Source organism: Rutidosis leptorrhynchoides, chromosome 1, assembly GCF_046630445.1.
Source record: "Rutidosis leptorrhynchoides isolate AG116_Rl617_1_P2 chromosome 1, CSIRO_AGI_Rlap_v1, whole genome shotgun sequence".
NCBI classification, from domain to species: domain Eukaryota; kingdom Viridiplantae; phylum Streptophyta; class Magnoliopsida; order Asterales; family Asteraceae; genus Rutidosis; species Rutidosis leptorrhynchoides.
Genome location: NC_092333.1, coordinates 673,603,865 through 673,625,305, shown reverse-complemented (window position 1 = coordinate 673,625,305; position 21,441 = coordinate 673,603,865). Strand labels below are relative to the sequence as shown.

The 21,441-nt window shown below is 38.6% G+C and overlaps 2 protein-coding genes across 3 annotated transcripts; one reads left to right on the top strand and one right to left on the bottom strand.

Moving 5' to 3' along the window:
• The first annotated feature begins 7,921 nt into the window (after positions 1-7,921).
• LOC139891733 (uncharacterized) lies at positions 7,922-17,763 on the top strand. Of its 2 annotated transcripts, none has more exons than XM_071874821.1 (8): positions 7,922-8,242; positions 9,156-9,277; positions 9,369-9,472; positions 16,037-16,340; positions 16,423-16,656; positions 17,250-17,351; positions 17,442-17,492; positions 17,582-17,763. In XM_071874821.1, the coding sequence occupies exons 1-8, from the start codon at positions 8,068-8,070 to the stop codon at positions 17,711-17,713; spliced, it is 1,224 nt and encodes a 407-aa protein (XP_071730922.1). In that variant the 5' UTR covers positions 7,922-8,067; the 3' UTR covers positions 17,714-17,763. The 2 variants fall into 2 exon arrangements, with proteins under 2 accessions (XP_071730922.1, XP_071730852.1); XM_071874751.1 differs by having other exon boundaries at positions 16,013-16,340.
• Positions 17,764-18,342: 579 nt separating this feature from the next.
• On the bottom strand, positions 18,343-21,060 carry LOC139885951 (protein METABOLIC NETWORK MODULATOR 1-like). The gene is made up of 4 exons (XM_071869699.1): positions 20,929-21,060; positions 20,728-20,790; positions 19,120-20,133; positions 18,343-18,704 (listed from the first exon to the last, which is right to left on the bottom strand). The coding sequence occupies exons 3-4, from the start codon at positions 20,077-20,079 to the stop codon at positions 18,588-18,590; spliced, it is 1,077 nt and encodes a 358-aa protein (XP_071725800.1). The 5' UTR covers positions 20,080-20,133; positions 20,728-20,790; positions 20,929-21,060; the 3' UTR covers positions 18,343-18,587.
• Between the last annotated feature and the right edge of the window lie 381 nt (positions 21,061-21,441).

Sequence of the window (21,441 nt, the reverse complement as noted above, 5' to 3'; positions counted from 1 at the left end):
CCCCTTTTGGCGTTCCAACGGACTTTAACAATTGGGATTCGGCTTTGTTTCAATGTCTTGACGGAGGTGTCCACAATTTCAACCGGTTCCTCCACAAAATGAAGTTTGTCATCAATAGTAAGTTCCTCGAGAGGAATGACGATATCGGGTTCGGCAAGACACTTTTTCAAGTTAGATACATGGAAGGTAGGATGAACGGAGTTCAATTGAGGCGGAAGATCTAAACGATAAGCAACGGTTCCAATACGCTCCAAGATTTCGAAAGGACCAATATACCGCGGATTTAGCTTCCCGCGTTTCCCAAAACGGATTACACCCTTCCAAGGTGCGACTTTTAACATTACTCGGTCACCGACTTGAAATTCAAGATCGTTGCGTCGTTTGTCGGTATAGCTCTTTTGACGACTTCGGGCCGTCCTAAGCCTATCTCGGATTTGAACGATTTTCTCGGTGGTTTCGTGAATGAGTTCGGGTCCGGTGATTTGTACGTCGCCTACTTCGGCCCAACAAAGAGGTGAACGACATTTTCGGCCATATAGCACTTCAAAAGGTGCGGCTTTAATACTCGCGTGATAACTATTGTTGTAAGAGAACTCGGCGAGAGGTAAGTGCTTGTCCCAAGCTTTTCCGAAATCAACCACGCAAGCTCGTAACATGTCCTCTAAGGTTTGAATTGTACGTTCGCTTTGTCCATCGGTTTGAGGATGATATGCGGTGCTCATGTCTAAACGCGTTCCCAATGCTTCTTGCAATGTACGCCAAAATCTAGAAACGAAACGGCCATCTCGGTCGGAGATAATCGATAAAGGTATACCGTGTCGGGCTACGATCTCCTTAATGTAAAGTTGTGCAAGTTTCTCCATTTTGTCCGTTTCTTTCATGGCAAGGAAGTGTGCGGATTTAGTGAGATGGTCAACAATAACCCAAATGGTATCATAACCGCCCGTCGTTTTTGGTAGTTTGGTGATAAAATCCATCGTTATTCTTTCCCACTTCCATTGCGGGATCTCGGGTTGTTGAAGTAGTCCGGACGGTCTTTGGTGTTCGGCTTTGACTTTGGAACATGTCAAACACTTGGAAACATAAGTAGCTACGTCCCTTTTGATATTCGGCCACCAATATAGCTGTTTAAGGTCGTGGTACATCTTATTGGCACAGGGGTGAATCGAGTATCGTGACTTATGGGCTTCATCTAAAATAAGGCTTCGTAGGTCCCCATAACTAGGCACCCAAATCCTTTCGGCGTAATATCGGAGTCCGGTCTCCCTAATTTCGAATCGAGAGACGAGAATGTTCAAGAGCTCGTGTGAAAGGTTTTCATCCTTGAGGGCCTCATCTTGGGCTACACGAATTTGGCTATTAAGGTTGGTGTGAATGGTGATGTTTAAAGCTCGGACACGAAGAGGCACCGCCCTTTCTTTTCGACTTAAGGCATCGGCTACTACGTTTGCCTTCCCGGGATGGTAACGAAGCTCGCAATCGTAATCATTCAAAGTTTCAATCCACCGTCGTTGTCTCATGTTTAGTTGCTTTTGATCGAAAATGTGTTGGAGACTTTTGTGGTCGGTAAAGATAGTACTCTTGGTTCCATAAAGATAGTGTCTCCACATTTTAAGTGCAAAGACAACGGCTCCGAGTTCGAGATCATGCGTCGTGTAGTTTCGTTCATGAATTTTGAGTTGTCGGGAGGCATAAGCAATGACTTTCTTTCGTTGCATCAATACACACCCAAAACCATGTTTCGAGGCATCGCAATATACAACAAAGTCATCATTGCCTTCGGGAAGTGACAAGATAGGAGTAGTGGTTAGCTTCGTTTTCAAGATTTGGAATGCGGATTCATGTTCGGTCGCCCAAATGAATTTCTTTCCCTTGTGAGTCAATGCGGTTAGAGGACGTGCAACCAAAGAGAAATTTTCGATGAATCTACGATAGTACCCGGCGAGACCCAATAATTGACGAATGTGAGTAGGAGTAGTAGGAGTCTCCCATTTACTAATGGCTTCGATTTTCGTGGGATCGACTTTAATACCTTGATCACTTACAACATGACCAAGAAATTGAACTTCCTTTAACCAAAATTCACACTTGGAGAATTTGGCATAAAGTCGTTCTTGTCTCAAGAGTTCAAGCACAAGTCGGAGATGTTGTTCGTGCTCTTCTTCATTTTTAGAATAGATCAATATATCATCGATGAACACAATAACGAATTTATCGAGATACGGTTTGCACACGCGGTTCATAAGATCCATGAACACCGCCGGTGCGTTAGTGAGACCAAATGGCATGACAAGGAATTCATAACTACCATAACGAGTTCGGAAAGCGGTTTTGGAGACATCTTCCCCCTTAACCCTCAATTGATGATAACCCGAGCGGAGATCGATTTTCGAATATACACAAGACCCTTGTAGTTGATCAAAGAGGTCATCGATGCGAGGAAGAGGATATCGGTTCTTAACCGTCAATTTTTTTAGTTCACGATAGTCAATGCACATTCGTAGGGATCCGTCTTTCTTTTTAACAAACAAAATCGGAGCGCCCCATGGTGAATGGCTAGGTTGGATAAAACCACGATCAAGTAGTTCTTGGATTTGACTTTGCAATTCTTGCATTTCGGATAGAGCAAGTCTATACGGTGCACGTGCTACGGGTGCGGCTCCCGGAATAAGATCGATTTGGAATTCAACCGGTCGATGAGGTGGAAGACCCGGCAATTCGTCGGGAAATACATCGGAAAAGTCACTAACAATTTGCACATCATCGATATGCTTCTCATCGGACTCGACTTTCTTAACGTGGGCAAGGATCGCAAAACAACTCTTACGGAGTAGTTTTCTAACTTTAAGGCACGAAACGAGGTTGAGTCTGGTGCAACTCTTATCGCCATAAACAATCAAAGGTTCACCATTCTCGATAGGAATTTGGATTGCGTTAAGATCACAAAGGATGTGAGATTTCGTTTTGACTAACCAATTCATACCGATTATTACATCAAAGCTTCCTAGTTCCATGGGTATCAAGTCAATTTCAAATTCTTTATCCAAAATGTTTATCGTACACCCCCGGTAATATGTGTCGGCACTTAATAGTTTCCCGTTAGCCACTTCAATGGTATAAGTGGTATCTAATGGAAGAGGTGGAGTGCTAAAAGAATGAGTCAAAGTCTTGGATACAAAGCATTTATCGGCACCCGAATCGAATAAGCAAGAGACATAAGAATTGTTGAGAAGAAACGTACCCGTGACTAGTTCAGTGTCATCCCGGGCTTCCTCGGTGTTGATGTTGAAAGCTCGGCCGCGCGTATTAGGGTTATCTTTCCTCTTCAGGCATGCATTTCTATAATGACCCGTTTGGCCACATTCGTAACAAGTGCCCGTCTTTGGTGCATTGGGCCACTTTCGAGTGACGGGAGTGGCACTTTTACAATCGTTGGCCTTATGACCAATTCCTTGGCACCGATGGCAAATTAGCTTACTACATTCGCCAAAGTGATGTTTGTTGCATTTGTTGCAAAAAGGTAGATTCCCGGCATAACCCTTCTTGCCGTCGGAGGTGAAAGATTTCTTGGCAAAGTTGTTGTTGTTTGATTGGGAGGGTTCAAACTTTCTTTTGTTGCCGCCCGATTTATCCTCGGCCTTAGGTGCCGGAACTACGATTTCGTCAACCGTTTCTATCAATTTGCGGGCCATGTTCAAGGCCTCTTAATGATTAGTGGGTTTGGATGACATTACTCCGTGTTTGATACTCTTTGGAAGACCATCCATGTAAAGTTCAACCCTTAAAGCTTCGGGGTTCACAAGATTTGGGCACATCAAGGCTAGTTCGGAAAATCGTTGATTATAAGCCTTGAGATCATTTCCGATTGCCTTTAAAGTTCTTAGCTCTTGTTCAAGCCTTCGGGTTTCTTCACGAGGGAAATATTCGACAATCATCTTTTCCCTCAAGTCGGCCCAAGAGAGGGCGTGAGCTTCATCGGTACCCACCGATTGTACATAAGTATTCCACCATGTAAGAGCGACACCGGCGAAGGTGTGAGTGGAGTATTTGACCTTGTCTTGGTCCCGACAACCGCTTATGCTAAAGACGGCTTCCGTTTGCTCAAACCATCGGGTGAGCACGACCGGTCCCCCGGTTCCATCAAAAGTGTGAGGTTTGCACCCCATGAAAGCTTTATAGGAGCATCCCTCGTTTGAGTTTCCGGCTCCATTGTTGTTGTTGTTGTTGTTGTTGTGGTTGTTATTATTATTGTTGTTGGATGAGTGACCGGCCATGGCCGCATCTACGGCGGTGGCTATCATCCGTTCGAGAGCTTGTTCGGGAGTTTCATTGCGGCGTACACGACGAGGAGCCATTGTTCCTTCAAGACACAAGAATATCGTTGGTTAGTATTCTCAATAATACCAACCGTGATATGGAATAAGGATAAAGAAAAAATTTCCTTAACCCGCCTTAAATTCTTTATGTCATAATGTCGGAACGTCCATGTGAATCACCGTAATATAATCCCGGAAATTATATTACCCTGATTCACATGTGCATTTAACACTACTTCATAAAGTCAAGGTGGCGTGTCAATCAAATTTAACAACGTGATATCAAGATCGAATAAGAGTTAGATATGATAGAAGAGTTCGAGTATAATGCACAAATAGTCAAGTAGTTCCTACTTCGGTCTATATGCCGGTTGTAGTCTAGATTCACTAATGTACCCTATGACTTGGGGTCGACACCAATGAACTCTAAATCCCTACAACCAACGCTCTGATACCATCTGTAGCGACCCGTCAAAATCGTCATTGACGGCGCCGTCTACTTAGGTCCCGTTACGTGGTCATAAGTCTTTAAAACAACGTTTGACCAAAAGATGTGTCGCATTCATTTCAAATGTAAAGATTGTTCAAAGTTTACGAGAATAGTTCCACCACAAGTTACGTTACAAAGTTATAAGTACAAATGAAACTTATGCGACACAATTTAAAAGTAGCCAAAAGACGCTCCATGTATGCATATATATACTCGACATCCAATGCAAGTATCAAAATAATGAGCGGAAGCATGTATCATGTATCGTTCAAGGACCTGAGAAAAACATAGAAATCTGTCAACGAAAACGTTGGTGAAATCATAGGTTTAAGTAAGTAAGTACAAGTGAAACACAAGATTTGAAACAATGAGATAATAGTAATACATTCCAAAAGTTTGTTTCACGAGCACCCAATTATCAATGCTTAACATTCCTTCCATTGAACCCCATCACTTAGTGCTAGAACATACACTGTTTCTCGAAAATATATTTCATTCGTAAACGGTAGCGAACCGTTTGAATGAGGGTTTGTCAAACCCATATGGATCCATACAACATAAGTTCTCGCTTACACCCGGCAAGTGTAACTAATGATAATCGAATTGAGGATTTTGTTCTAAACTCGTATGTAGAATGTTTGTTTTCCTGTACTTGTGTTCACTTAGTAAAGAAATGTTTATGTTTTCTCATCCCAAATGTAAGTTCAAAAAGAGTAAAAGTGGGACTATGATCTCACCTTGAGTGCACGAGTAGTAAAGTACTTCAACAAGTAAACGTGTGCAAAGAACAATGCTAATCTTGACCTAAACAATAGGTTGTATCAATTAACCGGTTACGACACAAGCTCGGGTGAAATGTGTTCAATTAGTCCTATGGCTCGTTACGACTCGATTATTATAGCATGTGAACCACGTTGTCAAGTTTCATACAAGAATTACGTATAAAAGCATGTTAGAACGATTGCATAAACGTTTGGTTAAGTTTGACTAAAAGTCAAACTTGGTCAAAGTCAAAGTCAACGGGGTCGGGTCGGGTATCCGACAATTTTTCTAAGTTATATAATCATATATGAGCATGTTGGCCAAGTTTCATGTTAATCGGAGGTCCGTAGCATAGCAAACATTTTACGTCAAATGACCAAGCAAAACAGCCCATTTTAGTGTATCAGGACGGCGTCCCAAAATCAGGACGGTGTCCCAATATGAAGAGTGGGACGGCGTCCCAAAATCAGGACGGCGTCCCAAATTGAAGAGTGGGACGGCGTCCCAAAAATCAGGACGGCGTCCCAATGGGCATTCAGGTCCTGTTTGCAGAAAAACACAAGTGCACGACCCAAACTTCAAACAATCACAATTTATGATCCGCAAACAATTAGAACATGTATCTTATATCACCGGAAAGCTCTTTCGACAAGGAACGCAACTAAGCACTTTTCATCAAGCAAAAACATCATATACAATAACCAAAATCCCGTCAAGTGACCAATAAAGGTTTATTTTCAAGTTTCAAGTTCATCAATTGCAATTTAAGTTTCGGGAATCCAATTTATACATATGATATGCCGTTTTGAAGGTAATGAAACGTGTAATACAACTAAACACTTATCAATAACATTAATAAGCATTCAACGCATCAAAAGTTCGTTTTAAGAGTTGTCAAACCCTAACCAAACCTCAAAATCACTAATCATGTTAATGTAAGGTTTTCATGTCAATCAACACACCAAAACGAAGCTATTGAAGTAACTAACACTTTGAACACACAAACATTAACATCTAAACACATTTCATCATCCAAAATCAAAGATTAAGCATACACTTTTCATTTTCAAGCTAGTTACACCAAAACATCAAGATCGAGCATACAAATCATATATTCATGTTATACACGAGCCATAGACACTAACTAACAACATATCAAGTCAAAAACACGAATTTGAGAAATCTAGAGTTTTAGAAATGTTACACAAAATCGATGAAGTTAGTATCAAATCGTAGAGAATGACGAGAGGATTAAGAATATGTAGTCGGATTTGTTGTGAGCTTCCAAGATTGAATTTAGATGATGAATGAATGGAATGGGTTTGTGTGTGTGTTCTTGCTAGAGAGAAAGAGAGAGAGATGGAGATGGTTGAATGGTGGTGATTGGGGTGGACTAGGTGACCTAGTCAACTAGTTTGCCCCGTGTCAATTTTAGTCCCTCGAGTTTGTAGTCGGGTGCGAAAATTACCTAAACGGAATATGTTAAAACGCGTATTAACGGAAGATGTTATAAACATATAACGGAGTTTAAATTAGTATAACGGAAAAGAAAATGGAAAAAGGCGGGATGTTACATTATTATTATTAAAAATATAAATATAAATACTCAACTTTGAGCGAACTTTATGTTTGTAAAATCAACGACAATTTTCTTAGTCGAAATTCGTGGTTCCACGGGGCAATAAACTAAATAACTTTAACATTTACATTCACTTAATACCTAAAACATATTATTAAACTGTTTCGTTTAAACAAAACCGTGTTTTCACGGGTCATTTCACTAGTAACATTATTATTATAAATATAATAATTAAGGATATAATAGTTAATTACGTGTACATGTATAAAATGTGGTGTGTTATTATTTCAATTCAATTAATTCTAAGGCCACTCCCTATCGTAACTAAACTATTCATCCTCTTAACCTTCCACATCATCGCCACATCAACACCAATATTCTATAACTAACCAATAACTAAACACTTCCTATCATGCCTAAAACAATAACCCTCTTAATATACAACGTACAAGCAATAAAGTATTAAGTCCAAACAATAAAAAATTGTTGGAACCCACAAATCTATAACTAAACCTCATACTTTCATTAAATTCATGGTGAAAGTGGATAACTAAAGCGGGTAATTAGTTCGTACCTATGGTTAGTTACGGGTAATGACGGGTAATGAACGGGTAACTAACGGATAAATAGCTGTAGGGGGTGGTCTAAGTAATTAGAAAAAAAGAAATTCCCAACTCCCAAAATATGAAAATGGAGCCGCCCTAACAAATTCGGCCCTGCTATAAATTGCGTTTTCTTGAACAACAAAATATCAATGTTAACCAACCAGCTAAACCAGGGTGTCAATGCATCTTTCTTTCCAAGAACTGCTTAGATCCCTCTGATTCATCAGCTCATAAACAATTCATTAAGTATCCTATTAATATATCATCCTCAATAGATTCAGATTCAACAATTAAAGAAAATCATAATCAAGAAGAATGGGCCGCAGCAAAAACGGTGGAAAAGAAGATAGAAGAACGCAATCATCAATTGTAAATGATGCCCTGCTATTAACAACCATGTGTCTCATTGGTCTATCGGTTGATGTTCATATCAAGGATGGTTCTGTATATTCTGGCATCTTCCATACTGCTTGTGTTGATGACCGCTACGGTGTGTATGTTTTTTTTCTTGATTTTGTTATCTGATTTTATCTATTTTTGATCTGAATCTCATTATGGGTTCTTGCCAATTGTTGTGGGAAGTTGTTTTTTGTTTTCAAAATGTGATCTTGTAAATTGTATATTCTTCTTTATTTATTTACCTTTTGAATCTCATTATGGGTATCGCCAAAATAAAGAAAAGGTTTTTCTTGATTCCTTGTTGGTATGATTCTTGATTCTGACTGTTTATTTCATGAATTGTGATCTTGAATCTCATTATGGGTTATTCTTATATATTGTTGAATGTAAGTTTATATATTCAAAATTAGATCTTGAATGCTACTGACATTAGTAAAAGAAGGTTATTCTTGATTTCTTGTTGATAGGATTTCTTGATTTCAATTGTTAATTCTTTGATATGAGTCTCTTATGGGGTTTATTGGTAGTTTATACTGGATCAGTTTTCACTTGCATTTTCTAGTTTTTGGCATATTTTTTGAATATAGATTCATCCCATTAGAAATCAATCACCTAATATACCATTTTGGATCATAATATCATATAATGCACAAGGTAGAATTATGATGATGCCCGTATATAGCAAGGCTTGATAAATGGACCCATTTTCTTTCGGGATAAGACTATGACGAATAAAGCTTTATTGGGATATTAAAGTTGAAGAAAAACTTAGAGTGAAGAAACCTAATAGTTGAGTAGGTACACGGGTTTGGCATACGTTTTAGAAGTGATTGTGTGATATTAAATGAGGTGTAATAAGATGTGTCGTGGAAGATTTTTTTCGGATATGCTTGCGTTGTTGGAAGTTGTAATAATCACTTTTCATGGTCTTGAGTATCGGAAACTAATTAGATAAAATAAGGTGTATACGCAATTTTACTCTTTCCTTTTTGTTATTGGTGTAGCTATCGTGTTGAAGCGAGCAAGGATGGTAAAAAAAGGGAGTTGCAATTCAAATGTGGCCAATGATGATGTGATAGAAACACTTATAATCCAGTCGAAGGATCTCGTTCAAGTAGTTGCTAAGGTATCCATTTGTCTCTCTATTTTTATTTTATTATAATAAATAAATTGTCAGATTGTGAGATGATGTAAAATACAAATGTCACTCCTTTCAGAGAGTATTACATTCATCAGACGGGTCTGCCAGACATGAAACTGGCGACGAGACAGGGGCTGTCGCTAGCAATTCAAATGTTAATCAACCACATACCAATTCAAGGTAGGGATTTCGTTAAGCGTTTTAAAAATTTCGTTTATATTGTTGGAGTAAATGTAATCAATCACAATATTAACATTACCTTTCTGATGAATTTTCTTTAAAAAAAAGCATGAAACTGCTTGTTGACCCGTATTAACCCCCAATTTCTAGCTGCTAACAATGCTGCTTTTGAGTCCTTAAACCTTAAAACTCATTAGTCTGAGTTTAATATTATCATACACCACTTTTGAAACTTCATCCACAGTTGTTGATTGTTTTTTAAATATCCTGAGATTCATCTGTTGCCAAATAGTGTACCATAGCCGCCACAACAAGTATATTATCAATTAATATAATTCCAGGACAATTGTATTGTGTTATTGTATCTCAATCAATAGATTACATCAAATATATATAGGCTAATACAACTTGGAGCCTAAGTCAATGCTAAACCCTAAAGCCCATGGGCTTATATATGTCTAATACGCCCCCGCAAGCTAAGGGCGGGGAACGACCTGTAGCTTGGATCTCAGAAATAGAAACCGATTGGTAGGTAATGGCTTTGTAAAGATATCTGCAATCTGGTCATCCGTAGATATGAATTGTACTCTCAAATCTCCTTGAGCAACCTTTTCACGAACAAAGTGAAAGTCGACTTCTATGTGTTTTGTCCGTGCATGAAAGATAGGATTGGCTGATAAGTAGGTTGCACCTAGATTATCGCACCATAGTATAGGTGTTGAAGATGTGCGAATGCCAAGTTCACGAAGAAGAGCTTGAAGCCATGTAAGCTCAACAACTGTGTCAGCAAGGGCTTTGTATTCTGATTCAGTAGAAGAACGAGAAACAGTGCGTTGTTTACGGGCAGTCCATGAGATGAGATTAGAGCCTAAATAGATAGCAAATCCCCCCGTGGATCTCCTATCATCTGGACATCCAGCCCAATCAGCATCAGAGAATGCTTCAAGAGAGGACGGTTTCGTGGATGAAGTACCTTGCCAATGACTATCTGTAAATGCCTGAAGAGTAGTGTCGGAGGCTCGACGAATAATCATACCATGATTTATAGTACCATGAAGATATCGCAATATTCTTTTAACCGCACACCAATGGTTTTGAGTTGGGGCATGCATAAATTGACAGACTTTGTTGACTGCATATGCAATATCTGGCCGAGAAAGAGTAACATATTGGAGTGCACCAACAACTTGTCGATATTTGACCGGATCCGAGAATGTGGCACTATCAGCTAGATGAAGCGGGCTAGATGTAGCCATAGGAGTAGGCATAGATTTTGGCATAGATTTACAGTCAGAGAAGCCAGCTCGTTGTAAAATCTCCAATATGTACTTCCGTTGAGAAAGAATAATGTCAGAACCAAATGGAACAATTTCAACACCCAAAAAATAGTTGAGGGGGCCAATATCCTTTAAAGCAAAAGTAGAGCCAAGCTGTCGAACAAGTCTCTCAATAACATCAGGGTTGTTTCCTGTAACAATGATATCATCCACATAAACAAGAATGTACATGACATTGCCATCACGAGAATAGATAAAAAGAGATGAATCCGTTTTTGAGCTTGTAAAGCCGAGATCGTGAAGTGACTTGGAGAGTCGGTGAAACCATGCTCGCGGGGCCTGCTTTAGACCATAAATCGACTTATGCAGTAGACACACGTGATCCGGCCGTTGTGGGTCAATAAAGCCTGGCGGTTGTTTCATATAAACCGTTTCCTTCAGATTGCCATGGAGAAACGCATTTTGTACATCAAGTTGTCTGAGCGGCCAACTTTTTGTAATTGCAAGGGATAGGACAACCCTTATAGTTGTTGATTTGACAACAGGACTAAATGTCTCTTGAAAGTCAATCCCTGGTTGTTGCCGGAAGCCTTTAGCAACAAATCTCGCTTTGTAACGAGTAATAGCACCATGTTGATCCCGTTTTAACCTGTAAACCCACTTACAATCAACAACATTAGTATTAGGAATACGAGGAACTAAAGTCCAAGTGCCATTTTTAACAAGAGCAGAATATTCTTCGGCCATTGCTTGACGCCACTCGGGATATTTGTTGGCAACGGTAAAAGAGGTGGGTTCCGTACTTGGAGTTTTTGAAGTGATGACATGATTGGCTGAGGGATTGTATGGTACACGTTGTTTTGGATTTTGACGTAGATTGGAAGGACGTGGACGAGGTGGTGGTGATGGTGGTGGTGGTGATTGTAATTGGGGAGTAGATTGGGAGGTACCAGACGTTGTTGTAGGAGTTGGTTCATGAGATGTGTGTTGAGTATTAGTAGGTGTAGGTGTGGGTGAAGGTTCTGAAGAGTCTAAAATAGGCGAAGACGATGTAGTAGGACAAGGTGGTTCAGATAGTTCTTGTGATGGAATTGTATCAGCAACCACGTGTGGTGGTGCCGAGGAAGTGTATGGGCATGATGTATTTGGTGATGAAGAAGGTTTTGAGACAACCACAAACGGAAAGTGATCCTCATCAAAGCGGACATGACGAGCAATATAGAGTCGCTCACTTGATAGATCAAGGCATCTATAACCATGATGAATGGGACTGTAACCAAGGAAGACACATGAAGTTGATCTAAAATCCATTTTGTGACGATTATATGCACGAAGATGTGGAAAGCACAGGCATCCGAAAACACGAAGGAATGAGTAATCAGGGGAACGCTTGAATAGAAACTCGAAAGGTGACTTGTTTGTGGATACTCGAGTTGGCATGCGATTAATAAGATAAACAGCTGTGTCAAAAGCAAAGTGCCAAAAACGGCGAGGAACATTGCCTTGAGCAAGAAGAGTAAGACCAGTTTCAACAACATGACGATTGCGACGCTCAACAAATCCGTTTTGCTCACTCGTATGAGGACAAGAACGGCGATGGATGATGCCAAGAGATGAGAAAAATGAAGTCAAATTGCGAAATTCACCACCCCAGTCAGTTTGAACATTTTTTATTTTAGTATTGAATTGTCTTTCAACCATGATTACAAAACGTTTGAAAGTATCATAAACATCAGATTTTTGAGTTAAAGGATAAATCCACATGTAACGAGAGTGATGATCTACACACAACATGAAATATCGATGTCCATCAAAAGACAAAACTGGTGCAGGACCCCAAACATCACAATAAATCAAATCTAAAATTTTATTACTTCGAAAAGTGGAAACAGGTAAAGATAGTTTTGATGATTTTCCCATTTGACAAGAACTACACAAAGTTGATAAAGATCTATTTGTAACTGGAAGACAAAATTTAGAAAGCATAAACTGTAAAAGACGCTGATGTGGATGCCCAAGCCGCCTATGCCAAATTGTAGAAGACGTACGAGCAACGGAAAAAGCAACTTTGTTGAGTGGCTGAAATTGTGGAAGGTGGAGCGAGTAAAGACCATGTTCACTGGGGCCCGTGAGAAGGGTAGTGCGTGTAGACTCGTCCTTCACAACAAAATAATTAGAGTGAAATTCAAAAAAGACATGATTATCATCACAAAATTTTTGAACAGAAAGAAGATTCTTTTTGATTTCAGGAACATGAAGAATGTTGGATATAGAAAAAGTTTTACGCGGTGAGTAAATTTTAGATGAACCAATATGAAGGATAGGAAGTCCCATACCATTACCAACATGGAGCGCGTCATTGCCATGATATGCCTCAGAACTGTCCATGCTTGCTAAATCTGGCGTGACATGGCTGTTTGCACCCGTGTCTGGAAACCAAGCGTTAGATGCTCCTGTAGAAAAACCGCGACTATCTGCAAAGTTAGCCGTTGGCCTAGCACGAATAGTAGACGGGTCACGATTTGGACACTGTGATGGAATGTGCCCAATCCCACATCGATAGCAAGTACCGTAAACAGTGTTTTGGTTGGATGCCCAGCTAAAGTTTCGACTGTCACCTCGACCACGATTGTTATAACCTCGAGAAGCTCCACGACGACGATTACCACGATTGTTGTTGTTGTTGTTGTTGTTAAGCTGACGAGCACCGTAGAAAGCCTGAGAATCTGATTGTGTGATGGGGGTGACTTGAAGTCCAAGAGCGGCTAATTGTTGTTGTATGGCCAATAGTTGAAAGAGGGGTTTTGGTCGGAATTCAACAACGATTCTAACGGTGGTGGCGGTGAACAGAAACGCACAGGAAAAATTGCAAAAATCGACAAAACAGACAAAATCCGGCGACCGGCTGTGGCGGCGCGTGGCGGCTGTGGCGGAGATGAAATTTTAGGGTTTTGTTCGGTTTATCGTTGCGGTTGTAGTGGTATAGGTGGTGTTGTTTAATTTTGAGTGAAACGAAGCAGATCTAAAAAACGGCAGTTGAAATTGCCGGATTTGCTTGCCGGAATTGTGCCGGAATTCGAGTCCCGAATTGTGTCGGGTTTTAACCTAGCTCTGATACCATATAATTCCAGGACAATTGTATTGTGTTATTGTATCTCAATCAATAGATTACATCAAATATATATAGGCTAATACAACTTGGAGCCTAAGTCAATGCTAAGCCCTAAAGCCCATGGGCTTATATATGTCTAATAATTAATTATACACCATATATATTCTTTCTTTATGGGTAATTTGACAGCCATAATGTTACTTGAATTCATCATTTATCATGATGCTGTCAAGCTTTTTGTGAGTGCCGCACCCACACCCACAGCTAGGGTTTTTAAGAGATTTTGTCCAGAGCTGCAAACATCTTCCACTTCAATCTTATTCATGCAATCGTTAATTAAAGTCATTCACATCTTCCGTTAACATTGAACCCGGCCAGCAGAATGCTCATTAACTTTCAACGTAACACCGAAATCACCCATCGTTACGGCCCACGGGCACTGCTTAACAATTACGCTTCTCTCCTTCCCCGAGTTACTATCCGCATAATCAATGCTACAAAACATCTTTGATTGATTGTTTCATTCTAGACTAGTCTCTACCAACCACAAGATAACCTACTGCTTAGTCATATCATATAAATGACCGTCACAGCAAAGGGCCATTTGCCTAGCGGCATCGAGGTGTCCCTCAGCCAACTACACTCTTACAACTATTAGCAATATGATGGGCATTTGATACCCATTCCCATTTCAGAACAACCTTATCACATACATACCTCTTTTATACACATTAGATTAGATTAGATGCTTTCAGAAACAGTACAAAGGCTTAACTTCTGCTCATCAATCAATAATCTTTTTCACTTCATTCTCAGCTTATTAATTAGCAATTTTCAATTTCATTGATAACATACTTCAAACAGAGCCTTTATTGCCCCAAAAGTCCATTATCCTTTCCTTGATATCATCAGTAGCACCATCAATCAATATTATCCTCTGCATCTTCCCTATCACTATCTGCTTTCTTTCTTGATACATCTTCCCATTGGATTTGGAAATATTCAACCATATCATTGATCACAGGACCAATTTCTAGTATCATTCATTGTAAGTTGCTTTTTCTTGTTTGATGGAACTATCTACCATTCTTCTTTTATCAAAGTTGGATCATCATTTTTTTCATCAGCTAATGCATCAAATATATTCTTACCAACCATGGCCTCCACAATTATTGTTTGACATCCTCATCTTTGGATGTACACTTACTTATTGCACTCTACTTCACCTATTGACACTCTTTCTCATTCATTTTGAGTCTCCTCTCTCTCCCTCTCTCTCCCTCTCTCTCTCTCTCTCTCTCTCTCTCTCTCTCTCTCTCTCTCTCTCTCTCTCTCTCCATTCTTAATACTTTCCATTTGCAGTACCAACTCCTTATCCTTTGTTGTTATTCCCTTTTTTTTTTTTTATGATGTTTCACCTCCTCAAATCCACTCATCAATTTTATCTTCACTGGTTTTAGGCCTCACTTTACTATCTTTATGTCTATCTCCAAAAACTGCACAATGTGAACATATACTTGGTATTATTATTTGCATCTTTTTAAAGTATCTTCACATGATCCACAAACCCTTTCATTGATTCAATTTACAGTATCTTCATTCTCACCGAGAGTCTCAGTGTAACCATCTTTCACAATTACATCTTCACACTTTAATGCGTTAGTTGTATCATCCCTACTTACAAATGCTGTCTTCAATTTCAGAAAATCATCAGTATCGGAATCCTTGAGTTGCTTTTAAAAAAAAATTGTTACTTTATGATAAACCGTTGATCTATTTTGAAACAATAACTTGACATTTCTGCCCAACATGTCATGTTTCGTATGCAACGTGTCATGATATTCAAGATATTCATTTTCATGGGTCACTGGATGTGTGTTTTGACTTTTTGATTTGCGATTATGTGGTAAAATCCTAATCCTAATCATAATTAGCTTTAATAAAACATGCAGTTGGAGATGATGTTTGGATATATTTTTGTTTGAAACTGTAATGGGTCAGGTAATTAGCTGTTTGAGTGTTTGATAAATTTTCTGATTATATTATTTTATAACATAAAATGACTATTAGGTTATTTACTAGCTTTTATTCAATGTTAATGAAATCTTTATTTGATTGGCATACATCGTTTACTCAACTTTATTGCTACAGATGCTCTTCTGGTTCTGATAACAGGTTTGCTAATGGATCTAGACCCGAGATTGCTAATGGATCTAGACCCGAGGTTGATAATGGATCTAGACCTGAGGTTACTAATGGATCTGGACCCGAGGTTACTAATGGGTCTAGACCCGAGGTTGCTAATGGGTCTAGACCCGAGGTCAATAGAAATGCAGATGCTCCTGAAGTTTTAGCAAAAACGCCTAAAGTTAATAATGGACCTTCTTCTATTGTCCCTTCAGAACCATTTGTCAGTTCATCATCAACTTCAAGTGAAACCGTCACTTCCATAATTTCAAACAGTAATCGAACTGCTAAGGTATATAAGTGTGGTTAGGTTTATAAAAGTGAGAGGTATTATTTTCATTATTTTTGTGTTTATCTTCTTTTCTTTTCTTCAGGAGTCTAAACTTAACCCTGGAGCAAAAATATTTTCTCCGTCGTTTTCAAATAAGAGATCACCGACCCCTCCAACAATGCATACGGGTGCAAATCTTGCATACATTTCTGAAAGTTATCAAGCGGTCCCAGTTGCCCCTCCACAACCGGAAATCGAAATAAGCCCATATGCACCTCGTTCGTTGCCTGTTAAGTTTGTTCCATATGGAGGCAATGATGTGCAGCATCCTCCGCCTGTAAGTTCCATTTAAATTTCTATCTTCTTTTTCATGTTACCAAAAGAACTAAATTATTCTTGATATAATTCTTTTGTAATCAATTTTAAAAACAAACTATTTACAACCAAGGGTGCGTTTGGTAAAACTGAATGATTTAAAGGTTCTGAATGGAGTTGGTTCTAAGTGAGAATGAGAATAAGCCGTTTGATAATTATAATAATTTTTAATGAACAATGTATATGACGTAAAAATACATTATTAACCTTTTACATAAATAAAATAACAATATAGTTGTTTAATAAGTGTTCTTGGTATAATTTATTAGGATCTTACATAATTTTAGGTGCTTAATGGTTAGAATGATGAACCATTCAACACCATATGTCATTCAAATTTCAGAAACAAACGCGATGAATGTTGATTGGTTAACCAAGAGTTAATCAAAAGCTCCCTAAAATGAATTTTTTTTGGCACAAAAGTGTTTTCTGTCAATCCATCTTGTCTATTTCGACTCGTATCAAATGGTTACACTTTTTGAGCGTTTTGCTACCTCTAATTGTATTAGCATGAAAATTTCACTAATGTTGTTATGTTTTTGATTGTGGTTGTAGATTGTTGGATATATGACAAATAGGAGTCAACCAATTAGATACGGTGGGCAGTATCATCCGGTTCAAACAGCGCCTACTTACGTCCAGCCAAGCCCTCAAAATGTAACAAATATATTTTTCTAAAGTAGTTAATCTACTTTTTGTGTTTGAAATACAAGTCAGATAATATGATGTAACTTTGCACACTTACAGGTAATGGTTGGAAGATTAGGACCAGTTGTCTATGTTCAGCCAGTTTCTCAAGTAAGATTTTTGTATAATCAGTTAAACATCAAGAGTTATTCATGTGTTTTGTTCGAACTTGATGAATATGTGATTGATTGTTCATGAAGGACTTGATCCCGAGCACAACTGGCTACCCTCAAATGTCTCCTTGCTCCATCTTAACTCCACACCAAGTCCATGTTCCTAAACACCAAGGTAGCGTATTCCGTTTTTTTTCCGGTCCGTGTTCTCGGGGATGAAATAGCTACATTTAGAACTCACATTTAAGCGCCCTTAAATGTTTCATCATAATGCAGGCACTTTGCCGAGTCAAGCGTTGCAGTTATATGCAAATCCTCCATTTATAGCTGCTGGTGGTGGTGGTGGTGGTCAAGCACCGTTTGTTTTGCCGAGTCACATTCCGATTTCACAACCATCGTACCCTATGATCCGCTCTATCCCAGTTCCTGGATCGCATAGTTTCGTATCTAAGTTTTCATAATTTGAGATAAGAGTTTTCAATAATTTTCTTGTTTTAGAAAGATGAAGGTGGTCTTCATCAAGTTTTGACCTTTTTTTTTTTTTTTTTTTTTGTTCTTTTACAGTGTGGGTTCCATTTCTTTACAGTGATGATTTTTTTGGTGGGACCAAAGGGTTAACCACCTTCATTCTGTTTTGCTATTTTTGTAATTCAAATACAGGATGGGTAAAGAATGGTCATATTGGTTTTTAATACAGTAGCAATTTTGAGTAGCATTTTGTTTTTATTCAACTGCCCATTTTATGAAAGAGGAATATGGTATGGTGCACAAGTCACAACATATATATGACATCCACAATGCATGAAAATATGCAGAAAACATTTATTTTAAAGAAAAAAAAATTGCACATTACTTACGAAATTTCTAATTGTTAATAAAGTTAGCAAGCTAATCATTCCCTTTTCAGAAACATAAACAACATAGCTTTTCTGTGAACGATACATGAACTATTCCTAACACTAGCTGTTCTATTGCGCTGTAAGATGAAAACAAGATCCACCGACATTTGCTGCATTTGGGGTCCTACCACCGAACAAAGCTCAATTGTGTTTAGAAGTACAATACTCAGCAAGAAACAGGAGACTGACTCAACTTACAACCTTCCCGCCCCCTGACTAGTTTCCTCATCTCTGTTACGACTCACATTATAACCTCCAGCTGGATGTCCATTTCGTGCACCCTGGTCGTCACCAATGTTCTGCTGAACAGCCTGGAACCAAATTTAACATCAGCAATTATAACATAGACATGTCACATAATATTAGTTGGGGCAAAATGGGTGGGACAAATCAGTGTTGTCAGAATGATAACAATGGTCACATTTCATACTATTTAAATACTGAGTTAAATTTCTCAATGAGATGGTTAAAGAGGTTAGCCGCATTAAGATACACTTTGGGGGTGTTCAACCCATTTGACCCATCAAATATAATTCATAACACCAATTGACCCATTCATATATAAACGTGTAGCAGTTGCCCCTTCTAAGAAAGACTGAACTTTTAGTCTTTGTTTACTGCATTGTTTGTTACTATATCGTTTCAATTTGGAATTCCAAAATCTACTGGTTAGATTTTTTTTTTTTTTGAACTGAACTGTAAAAATAGAGAAATCAGACAATATACCTGCAAAAGTTCTGTCATTCTCCCAGGTCCACTGTGCATCACAGCTCCCATTACTTGTGGAGGTTGGAAATGGTGAATTGTGTGTCGAGTTTGCAAGGGTTCAACAAAAAGGGGCTGCTCATTCATGTCCCCAATGTCCGATTCTGTTTTTACGACTCGGTCAGGCAAATCATGTGATTTTATTGGCTTAGTCCCTTCGGCTTGTTTGAAAGAAGCATTTTCATTTCCAGACCCTGTGGGTGTAACCGTAAACTGGGAGCTAGTTTGAGACTCAGATGCTTGGCTGGTTGAGACATTCGGTGGGCAAACAGCCAAAGGCAAAACTGAGTGCACCGGTTTGCCTTGTGTGGCTCTCAAATGAGGAGCAGGTAAATTAGTTGATAGACCATTTGACAAATTGAGTGGTTGAAGTACAACCGGGACCACAGATCCTCTCGCACCAACTGGTGGGACTGAGGGTGTACTTGTAAGACCCGGGTCACCACCATTTCCAACATATGTCACAAGCTGCATATTTTTCTCTTTTGAGCGACGTTTACGTCTATGTTTAGGAAGAAGTTCAGTTGGAAATGGAATTTCAGACCTTTTAATCATTTCAGCATGAGGTGCAATATCATTTTCTGGAGTTACAGGAGCAGTTTGGCCCGGTTTGAAAACTGCACCCCTTAGTGTAATACTTGAGTTCCCAATCCTAACAGCAAGTAAATAACCAGCATCAAAAGTTGCTTCGACAACACCAGTTACAGTTTGTCCAATCATAACTTGATTTGGATCATTAATCGGGTCAACCCGTTGAGTGTTATTCGTCTGTACCAAATTACGAGGGATGCTAGCAGCAGCTTGTGAACGCGCTCTATGCGCCCTTCTTTCACTAGGATCCTTTCGTGGGCGACCACGTTTTCGTTTTTCAGGAGCCACTAGTGATACATCAGGTGCTACTTCTTGGTTCACTGGCTCCATCTTCAGGAACTATGACAATATATGCAATTTTCCGCTTGTATCTCAAGCTTTAATCTGTACATATAGTAAATACACAAATTCATAACCACAAGGAAAGATAAACCCTACAACATATTTAAAGATTGTTATCAGATTGAATACGAAACGTCCATGAATAACAAACCAAAGCAACCATTCATAAGAAAACAATTAATCTATCCATTACACATAAATGTGGAAGCAAAAAATAAAAGCATATTAAGTTAGTCCTAGTGCTATTGCAAAGATTTACGGCCATATATGAAACCTATAAGCCGAAAATTAACTAGCGATCACATTATTTAAGCATCAATCGATAACAAATATATGTACGCGTGTGTATCAAATAAAGAAAATGAACAAAGTCAACCATACATACAAAAATATCAGTAAAAAAAAATGGAGTAAGATGCAAAATGCCACAAATTAGCATAAGATTAGCGACCAAACATACAAAATTTATTCAAACATGCATACATATACCTGTAAGTAAGTTGGTGTATGTGTATACAAAAATTTAAGTAAGCTGGTGTATGAGTATACATAAATTTAAGTACCATAGATGGAGTAAGATGCAAAATAGCACAAATTACAATAAAATGAATAAACATAAACACAAATTATACTCACTTAAGTGCCAATTATGCCAAATCGATCCGTATTACTTGATAGATCGTTCATCCATGCATCGATCTGAGAATTAAACAAGAACTTTATGATTATAAAAGGAAATGTATAAAACAAGCAAATTAATATCAAAATGCAGGACAATAGCATCTGACAAACATCATATGCTGGATATTATGATGTGAATTGAAAATATAAACTAACCGTTAGGGTTTTAGATGATGAAAGGCGAAATTGACGTATCTGATTTAAACCCTAGATTTTTGTTGTTGTTGAGTGAGGAGACTGAAATGAAATGTGAGTTGGAGCTAATTACGGCGTTTTATTAACAAAAATATCGATATTTTGTGTTTCTAATTTTTTTTGCACATCATTTTTCATGTGTTAATGGTAAAGTTGTACTTTGCGTCCCCGAGAAGATAGATATTTGCAGGCTAGTCCATTTTTGTTAGGTGAGCTGCTATAAGGTGGGAGTCACCAGGCCCATTAGACCATATTTAATCCCAATGAGTGTGTTGACGTGTTGAGGGGTAGAGATAGGTTGTTTGATGGACGTGTTTGTAAACTGGTAAATAATGAGGTGGAGTGTTAAGTGGCGTGTTGAGTGATGTGTTAAAATATGATTGAAAGTTGTGTGAAATAATAGATTAAAATTTAAAAGAAATTTCGACCAATCAAAATTGGCCCATAAACCTGCACGCCATCTTTGTTCAAGTG